Source organism: Elaeis guineensis, chromosome 2 (assembly GCF_000442705.2).
Source record: "Elaeis guineensis isolate ETL-2024a chromosome 2, EG11, whole genome shotgun sequence".
Taxonomy (NCBI): domain Eukaryota; kingdom Viridiplantae; phylum Streptophyta; class Magnoliopsida; order Arecales; family Arecaceae; genus Elaeis; species Elaeis guineensis.
In genome coordinates, this window is record NC_025994.2 from 108,622,650 (window position 1) to 108,632,371 (window position 9,722).

A 9,722-nucleotide genomic window follows, 5' to 3' on the forward strand; every position below is an offset into this window, starting at 1 on the left:
CTGAATTCAGCTGTATAATTCACGTTCATGCCATTCTGGACCGGCAAACTGGACTGACCGTTGATGCTCATTTGAACGGTTTTGATTTTTTTCTTATTATTTTATTCATCTGGCAGAAAAATTTTAGATGAAGAAAGGAAAAAAAAAAAAAAATCCACAAATATACGGCACTCTTTCTACCATTTTACCGTGGTTGCCGGAGGTAACATGCAGAGAGGTTCGCGTATTGTTACCGGAGGTGAACGCATTCATGCACTTTTTATCACTGCCATCGGTCTTTCTTGCGGCATGAGATAAGAGCGTTTCAAGTGGGAGCGCGGGTGGCCACTTGGTGATATCCGTTGTAATGGAAGCTCTTCTCAGCTCCACCACACCCATCCAAACCCACCGTCTCTCCTCCCCAAACCCCAGATCCTCTCTCAGACCCACCTTCTCACCTTCCTCTCTCTCCATCTCAGATAGGAGATCTCGTGGGAGAATTGGAAGAAGAATCCAAGCTCGCAAGCGCCCTCTTCTCAGAGTCTCTGCAGCAAGCCCCCAGTCTACCCCTTCTTCGGTGGAAACCATTTCAACTGGCTCGGAAATCCCCTCCAAGATGAAGGCTTGGGTGTACGACGAGTACGGGGCTGCCAGCGTCTTGCGGTTCGACGAGGGGGTATCGGTCCCGGAGGTGAAGGAAGATCAAGTCCTCGTCAAGGTGGTAGCTGCCGCTCTCAACCCGGTGGATTTCAAGAGGAGGCAGGGGAAATTCAAAGCAACTGATTCCCCTCTTCCAGTGAGTTTCACTTTTTATCATTCAATCTTTGTCTCTCTTTATTCCTGGTCGGTTTTGTTTTCCTCTTTTTGGATTCTTGTTCACTGGTTTATGGCTCCAAATGCTTTGTTCAGTACTTCTTTATGAAGCTCTACTTTTTATAAGGAGGATAAAAGTAAGGTCAGATATCAACCTCCTTACTGATCCTGCCTCTCTAGAATGTATTGTGATATTTAGCATGTTCATTAGCAATCATTACCACAGACAAGGATGAAAGTCTGATGTTTCCAAGAAAGGAACTACAAGAAAAATGTGTATCTTACCTTCTGCGTTTCTTTTGGCAGAGGGATGATTTGCTATTTCCTTATATAAGATTTCCTTAATGCCACCCCTTTTAGCTGGGGGAGAGATGAATATTTGTTTTTTTTTTTTTTTTTTTTTCACTTTGGTGATTGAGATGAATAGTTCTTGATGCTTCGACCAAGAAAGGAATCTTTAACTTTACGTATACCTGAGAAGAGCGAATATGAAATATGATGATAAATGATTCACGAGCAACTTTTTCTTGGAATACAAGACTGAATTATCGTGGGTAGTAAAATTTTGTGTAATCACAGAGTAGCAACAGAAGCACGGGTAAAACATGCTGAATTTACGTAAGCCAAGTGAACGTGAGTTCAGTTGTTGCTGCAGCCATTAAACGATGCTTAGCTTTTTCACTTGAGCTGTAAACCACAGCTTGATCTTTCCTTATTCGCAAGTTATTAAATTCTCTTTATATATATATATATATATAAATCTAGTTTGTTTTTGGACAATTTGCCCGGTTTCCTTCTGAAATTGCACAAAAGACTTTTCAATTGTCATCTAGAAGTTGGTGTATGAACTGATATGTACAAAAACAAATGTCAAAGCATGCATACAAAATTCACAGAGAGTACAAAATTTGGATTTTGTCCAATATTTTGGGATTATGCGTTACTTCTATCAATCTAGAGGCTGTTTATTTAAAATTTTTGACTGGTACTGGTGTAAAATTAGCCTCTTGATATCTTCAATATGTGCTCCATATTAAGCATTTGTATCTTGTGCATTTTATCAGAGTTGGTTTCCGGCTTTATTGATCTGTAAATATTTTATATTACCTTTCTTTGAGGCCTGTTGATTTTAGATATTTTCACTTCTTTCATTGATCTGTAGATTTATTACTTAGCCTCTCCATGTCTTCTTTAGACTGTTCCAGGTTATGATGTGGCTGGTATAGTTGTGAAGGTGGGTAGCCAAGTGCAGAACTTAAAGGAAGGAGATGAGGTATATGGGGACATAAATGAGAAAGCTCTGGAGAATCCTAAGCAGTTTGGGTCACTTGCTGAATACACAGCTGTAGAGGAGAAATTGCTGGCAATAAAACCCAAGAATCTGGATTTCATACAGGCTGCTGGGCTACCACTTGCCATAGAAACAGCCTATGAAGGCCTAGAAAAAGCTGGCTTTTCAGCTGGTAAATCCATCCTTGTATTGGGTGGTGCAGGCGGAGTTGGATCTTTAGTGATTCAGGTCAGATTCTGTTCCATTTAAATTGGGCATAGAAGACCCAGCTTCTTTATTATTTGGTGTCAGACTGACGTCTTGGTTTATTCCTCCTTTGTATCTATATTTTTTATGGTTATCATGTTTTTTTATTGCCCAAGTTGCAGAAAAAGCTATAATAATAACTTTATTTTGTTGCTTGTAAGTTCAATACTTGATGTCTTCATCAATAACATACAGGTCTTTTCTATTATAGGGGTGCTTTCTGTTATCATTGAATTTAATTTTTCAGATGTCTCCGCCCCTTCCCTCTTTTATTTTTTGCCCTTGTTCTCCCTTACTTTGATTTTACTCTGTTTCCTCTGGTCTTCATTTTGTTGTGTTACAGAAGTTTCACTGAATAGGTTGTTAATCCTTTACTACAGGATACCTATTAATGCTGTACTATGACACACATATAAGTGCATTTTCTGTGGCAATAACCAAAGAAAAGTTGTTGGCATCTCCAAGGGCATGTCAAGATTTTAAGGACCTGTACGTTGTATGCTTCGCTTCATTATCCTGTACCATTATCAATTTGAGATAACCACTCCCCTCATAGAGTACTTTGCGTGGATGCTTGATAAAATTAAGTTGGGCTGATGTCCCTCTTCGAAGTTTAAAACAAACCATTGCCTTCATATGCTTATCCCCTGTTCTGTAGATCTCAGAAGCTTGGTGGCAGGTAGCTGGTAATAAATTTGGACAGATAGCAGAAACTAGCTCTGTAATATGCTTGGTTAGAGAATCCAAGTGCAAACTTCAAAAAAGAATTTTAACTGGTTGTGAAGAACAAAGTAACGGACATAAACCAGGTATCCATTGATTAACTATCCAAATTTTTAGCTGGCATGTTTATGATAAGTCAAATAAAATGTATGATTTTACCTCTTAATGGATTCATGAATGACATAAATCACAATGCCGGTAGATCTATTTAGAGATTATATCATGAGGATGGGCAGTTGCTCTCTCTATGTCACAAAAAAATAAAAGAAGAGGGGGGTTGGGGGGGGGGGGGGTGCGGCGGTGTTGGAGGGTGGGGCGAGGGGTATGGGGGATAACATGGTTGAGCTAGGATGACCTTGGTTAAGCTCTTTGGGAGATGTTTCAGTTCCTGTGATAGTCTTATACTGGAAGATCTCCATTGTACCATCTCCATTTGCATTCCTTAGCCTTTTAAAAATGATTATCAGATCATATAACCAGCAGTGGATAGTTGTTGCTTTCATTTATCTTCACATAGCTATTGTTTCACCTCTTTAAGCATGTGGAAGTAATGGTGATATTTCATTTGTCTAACACTTTCGACATTAAATATTTGAGCGACTCCTTGGATGACCTTATCTATTACTCTAATAATAACTTTCACCTTGCACTGTGCTTCTGTGTTGCTATATGATCCATCAGCTCATGACTATATTCATAGGTATGTAATCTCAAAATTACTACTTTCCTTTCTTTTGCAGCTAGCTAAGCAGGTTTATGGTGCATCAAAGGTTGCTGCCACCTCCAGCACAGGGAAATTGGAATTTTTGAAGAGCCTAGGAGCTGATTTGCCAATTGATTATACCAAGGAAAACTTTGAAGAACTACCAGAGAAATTTGATGTAGTATATGACGCTGTTGGTAAGATTACTTTTGGATGCTTGATTCTGTTTTGGGACAAATACTCAGTATTCTCCTTGAAAGAAAAACAAATAGGATTTTACCAAGATAAATTGATAATAGACTATATGATATCTTTCTGGCATCTAAAAAAAATGCAATTTCAGATAACTTTAAGTGAGTTTTGCAGAAAGATAATTATCTGGAGCTAGAGCTTGAGTGGCGTTGATTTTCATTTAGATCTCATGTTTCGGATAGAATACTAGATGGTTGCTCATTAGACCACTCAAAAAAAAATTCATTTAGGATTCGCACTTTAATTAAGTGATCCTGTAACTAGAAGCTGGCATACATCTCATGGAGGAACTGCTTGAAAGTTCTTTTATTGGTGAGGCATTTATGATGCACCATGTAGACAGGCAGTTAATAGTTAGAATAAGGTAACTAAAGTCTACAACCATTACTAGTAATATATAGTGTTTTGAGTAGTCTTTATTAGTGCTAGATTGGAATTCTCTGAGCCATCTTCTTTCACAAACATTATTATCTGATAATAGTCATGCAATCGGCCGCGATCCTGCCCTTGCATTCATTTTCGCAGCATCTAAACTTTCAGATGAATCATTATAGATTGCAATAGAAGGATATAATTTAACTTGTTTAATTTCTCTTCCTTCCAATATAACTAACCAGAGAAACGAACTTCGACACAGGGCAGTGTGAAAAAGCAGTGAAAGTAGTGAAAGAAGGCGGGAGTGTGGTGGTGTTGACTGGTCCTGTGTCTCCACCAGGTTTCAGATTTGTAGTCACCTCTGATGGGGCTGCACTGACAAAGCTGAACCCATTTCTTGAGAGTGGGAAAGTGAAGCCAATTGTGGACCCAAAGGCTCCATTTCCATTTTCTCAGGTGATTGAGGCATTCTCCTATCTTGAAACTGGAAGAGCTACTGGGAAAGTGGTTGTACACCCAATACCGTGAAGTAGAATGAGCATTTTTCCAGTAGGCTAGTGGAGGTTCTGTAGTAAAGCTTCAACAATAGTAGAAAGTTTATAGCACTAATAAAGTTTCTTGTATTCTTTTTGCACGGTTCTCTTTCTGTTGTATATGCAGTTTTAATGTTTGTGTGATTTTCTGTTACAGAAATCCTAATTTTGAAAATTCCAGGTTTCCAACAACCGGTGGTCTCAAAAATAGTTGTTAAAGGTATAAATCAGAGATGGGGAAAAACAACTCAATCGTAAAAGTGTTAAATAATCCAGAGACTAGATGGATGAATTAATCTGATGAGCGAGCTGTTTACACTTTTTTTTGGAGCATGTGTGTGTGTGTCCAAAGGCTTACCAACTATGCTAGCTGGAAATCTCTTATAGCAGAGGAGTTCATGAAATGTTTAACATTGATGAGCACAAGCAATGCGTGTACGTGTGTGCAAAGGCTTTACCAACTACACTAAGCAATGTCGTTCCTGGAATGTTTAATGTTGATAAGCATAGTCATTAAATGGCATTAAAAGAGCAAAGAAGAATCTTTTGACTGCATTTGGAGGATTTTAATTTGAGAATCATAAACTTTTTTAAAAAGATTTTATCTTTTGAAAATGTCAAAAATTAATATTTTTTATCTGGTATTTGGTTGCTAAAATGAGAAGGTTCAGAAATGGAAAAAAATTGCTGAAGGAAAACCTGGACTCAAGATTATGGCCAACGTAGAAGTCTTTGGTTTTGTCACTTTTAGGTCTTTCAGGAGATCTAATTGCACAGTCAAGATCCAGCATTCTAAATCATAACTTATAATTTGCAAGATCAGGTTAGTCTTGCATTGAAACACACAATCAGCACTGAAGTCATGAAATAGCAGGAGTTGGTCGTGCATCGTAACAAACTTCAAAAGTTTGATCATGAAAAACAAACTCGGGTGACAATCAGCAAAGGATCAAAGATCATTTGAAAAAGTTAGAGACGGAGATGGCCAGCACCAAGGGTCCAAGATAAATTATTTCTTTGTTTTTCTTATTGAACCAACTGGAGCAGGTTACGAGGCCAAAAGGTCACACCATACAACAGAATAATACAGCTCGCTAGAGCCATTGCTGATTACTCTACGGTTATACACAATGAATAAAAGGAAGACAAATTGACGAACCTGTTGGGGGATACCCACCGACCGACCGACCGACTGTCGGAGGGCCCGACCGGCTGGCAGCCCGACCGACCGACCGACTGTCGGAGGGTCCGACCGGCTGGCAGCCCGACCGACCGACTATCGGAGGGCCCGACGGACGGCTCTGACTGGCCGATCGTAAGTCGGACGACAGGCCGACGGACGCCATCAGCGGCTAACCACGGCCATTCCACGGTCTATTCCCGACCGACTGAACCCAGAGGTCCGGTAGCCGACCCACTTGAAGCTCGCCGACTGACGGAGGAGTCCGACGCCACTCTGCTGGCCACCGACCTTGGGTCGGCCGACTCCACCAACCGCCGTACGGCCGCCAGACGTTGTCAGCTCTGACACGGACATGCGGCACGGTTACCTAGGGGCATTGTCCCGCCGAGAGCCGGGTCAACCCTGGTGATTAGACGGCTGCACGGCGACATGATGTTTTCACGGCGGCTCTGACAGCCTACAGTGGGTTGACAGTTCCTCACTTGTCCGCGCCATTAATGACGGCGCCATACCGTGCTCCACTATATATACCGGGGAAGGCAACAGTGCAAGGGATCGATCCGCCCGTCTCTCCCACATACGCAGGCTCGCTCCTCCCTCTCTCTCTCTCTCCCTCCCAGAGCTCTCTGTCTGCATTTCACTGTTGCCCAGTCACCTCTCTGACTTGACCGTCGGAGGGTCCCCGCCGGAGCCGCCTCCGGTCAGTGCGGACTTCTTTTTGCAGGTGCACGCTTCCCGGCGATCGGGCGACGAGGCGATTGGCCACAACAGATTGGCGCGCCAGGTAGGGGTCAACATGACAAAGACAAGAGCTCAACGATCGAGAATCACTGGGTCGGCAAGGCGTTCTTCCCGCCGGAAAGAGGCCTCTCCACCACCACCGGCGGCGGAGCTTAGCTATCCGCGCCCTGCAGTGACTACGGAGGCGCAGATTGCGGCCATTGTACGGCAGATGACCGTACTGACCGACGCAGTCAAAAGCCTCCAGCAACAACCGGCGGCCCGACCTATGCCTTCCAGGAGCAGCCGCCGACGGTCGCGCCGACCCCTGCCGCCTCCAGGCGAGCACTCCCAAATGCGCTCCCACGGGGAGGAGGAGGGTCGACCTCGGCGCGACGACCGGCAGTCCCAGCGGCCCTCTCCTTCCCCGTTGGAACGGGCGAGGAAGGAAAAGCGGCCGCGCACACCGTCGGCCTCTCCTTCAGAGTCTTCCGGAGGCTCCACTCCTGGGGTCTCCCAGCATCGACGAGCGGACGACTACGAGCGACGGTTCGAGGAGATCGACCGCCGACTCGCCCAACTGCAGATGGACGGCCAGAAGTCTTCGAACGACGTCGACTTCCAGACCGCCCAACCTCTCTCCCGACTGATCCTCGACGAGCCGATTCCCAGTCGGTTCAAGATGCCGCACGTGGAGCCCTACGACGGCTCCACCGACCCAGTCGACCACCTCGAGAGCTACAAAGCTCTCATGACGATTCAAGGGGCAACCGACGCTCTTTTCTGCATCGGCTTCCCCGCGACGCTCCGCAAGGCTGCCAGGGCTTGGTACTCCGGTCTTTGATCGGGCAGTATCCATTCCTTTGCGCAGCTCGAGCACTCGTTCGTGGCCCATTTCAGCACCAGCCGAAAGCCGCCGCGAACGTCGGATAGCCTTTTCTCCCTCAAGCAGGGGGAAAACGAGACGCTCCGACACTTCGTGGCGCGATTCAACGCGGCCACGCTCGAGGTCCGGGACCTCAACGAAGACATGGCGGTCTCAGCCATGAAGAGGGGCCTGAGGTCGTCCCGATTTACTTATTCTCTGGACAAGACCCTCCCCCGAACATATGCCGAGCTACTGGAGCGCGCATACAAGTATATGCGCGCGGACGAAGGAGCGTCCGACCGACACCTGGTCGAGCCCAGGGGTCCGAAGGAGAAGCGAAGAAAAGGTCGGGAGCCCGCCGAACCAAGCAGGCCCCCGGCCGGTAGTCGGCTTTCTCCACCCCGACAGATCCAAAAATCACCCCACCGACAGACTCCGAGGTCGGTGCGTCCCAGGTATGACTCCTATACTCCTCTCTCCGCTCTCCGTGCGCAGATCTTGATGGAGATCGAAGGGAAGGAATACCTGCGACGGCCTCCGCCTCTGAAGGCAAAGGGCCTCGACCATCGGAAGTACTGCCGGTTCCATCGGAGCCACGGCCACGACACTGAGCGATGCATCCAGTTGAAGGATGAGATCGAAAATCTCATCCGCCGGGGGTATCTCGGCAAGTTTCGAAAGGGTCCGCCGACCCGACCGACTGCCGATCGACGCCCCCAGCCGACTGAAGAAGCACCGACTAACCAGCCGACGGCCGGGGTCATCAACATGATTTCCAAGCGGCTGGGATCGGGGACGTCTACAGGGGGGGAGCCGACGAAAAAGCCACGACCGAACGACGTAATCACCTTCGCGGAAGACGACGTTCGGGGCATCCAGACTCCCCACGACGACGTTGTTGTTGTGTCGGCGACAATAGCCAATTATGATGTAAAATGAATTTTTGTTGATAATGGAAGTTCGACAAATGTTTTGTTTTACTCGACCTTCTCCCGAATGCGACTACCGACGGATCGACTTAGTGGGGTCTCCACGCCCTTGATCGGCTTTGCCGGAGACACCGTCACGACAGAAGGAGAAATCACCCTGCCCGTGACGGTCGGTACCGAACCACGGCAAAGCACGGTCTCCCTCATTTTCGCGGTCGTCCAAGTTCCTTCGGCCTACAACGCCATACTTGGGCGACCCGGACTGAACGCCCTCAGGGCGATCGTCTCGACGTACCATCTTCTTGTTCGATTCCCGACCAAAAACAGAGTCGGGGAGATGCGCGGAGATCAACAGCTCGTCCGACGATGCTTTCAAATCTCCGCCCAAAGCGACGAGACAAAGGATCCCCTGACAATTGACAAACTGGATCAACGGGAGGAGGAAGAGCGGGGTTCGCCGGCCGAGCAGCTCGAGGCGATCCCGATAGGAGAAAATCCCGACAGAAAAGTTTGGATTGGGTCTCATTTGCCCGACATCGAGCGACATCGACTGGCGGAATTGCTGACGGCCAATGCCGACGTATTCGCATGGTCGGCAGCAGATATGTCGGGCATCCCTCCGGAAACAATGACTCACCGACTCAACATCGACCCGACGATGAAACCGGTGAGGCAGAAGAAAAGGTCCTTCGCCCCGGAAAGGCAGAAGGCCATCGACGAGGAGGTGGACAAGCTGCTCGAGGCGGGCTTCATTCGGAAATCCACGTACCCCGATTGGCTCGCCAATGTCGTCATGGTCAAGAAAGCCAACGGGAAGTGGAGGATCTGCATCGACTACACCGACCTCAACCGAGCGTGCCCGAAGGATAGCTTTCCGCTCCCGAAGATCGACCAGCTGGTGGATGCGACGTCCGGATTTCGACTGCTCAGCTTCATGGACGCCTTCGCCGGGTACAATCAGATCCGGATGGCGCCTGAAGACGAGGAGCACACCGCGTTCGTGACCCCCAAGGGCCTCTACTGCTATCGGGTGATGCCCTTTGGATTGAAGAATGCCGGCGCCACCTACCAGCGACTCGTCAACAAGGTCTTCAAAGACCAGATCGG

General features: G+C 46.7%; 1 protein-coding gene across 1 annotated transcript; it reads left to right on the forward strand.

Moving 5' to 3' along the window:
- The first annotated feature begins 294 nt into the window (after positions 1-294).
- On the forward strand, positions 295-5,016 carry LOC105048022 (2-methylene-furan-3-one reductase). Its single transcript, XM_010927212.3, has 4 exons — positions 295-775; positions 1,988-2,311; positions 3,793-3,952; positions 4,645-5,016. Exons 1-4 carry the CDS (start codon positions 347-349, stop codon positions 4,908-4,910), a joined length of 1,179 nt encoding a protein of 392 aa, XP_010925514.1. The 5' UTR covers positions 295-346; the 3' UTR covers positions 4,911-5,016.
- The last annotated feature ends 4,706 nt before the right edge of the window (positions 5,017-9,722 follow it).

Coding starts and splice junctions, on each gene's coding strand:
- LOC105048022 (XM_010927212.3), top strand. CDS start 347: ATGGAAGCTCTTCTCAGCTCCACCACACCCATCCAAACCCACCGTCTC. Junction 776..1,987: donor CAACTGATTCCCCTCTTCCA/GTGAGTTTCACT, acceptor TGTCTTCTTTAG/ACTGTTCCAGGTTATGATGT. Junction 2,312..3,792: donor TTGGATCTTTAGTGATTCAG/GTCAGATTCTGT, acceptor TTTCTTTTGCAG/CTAGCTAAGCAGGTTTATGG.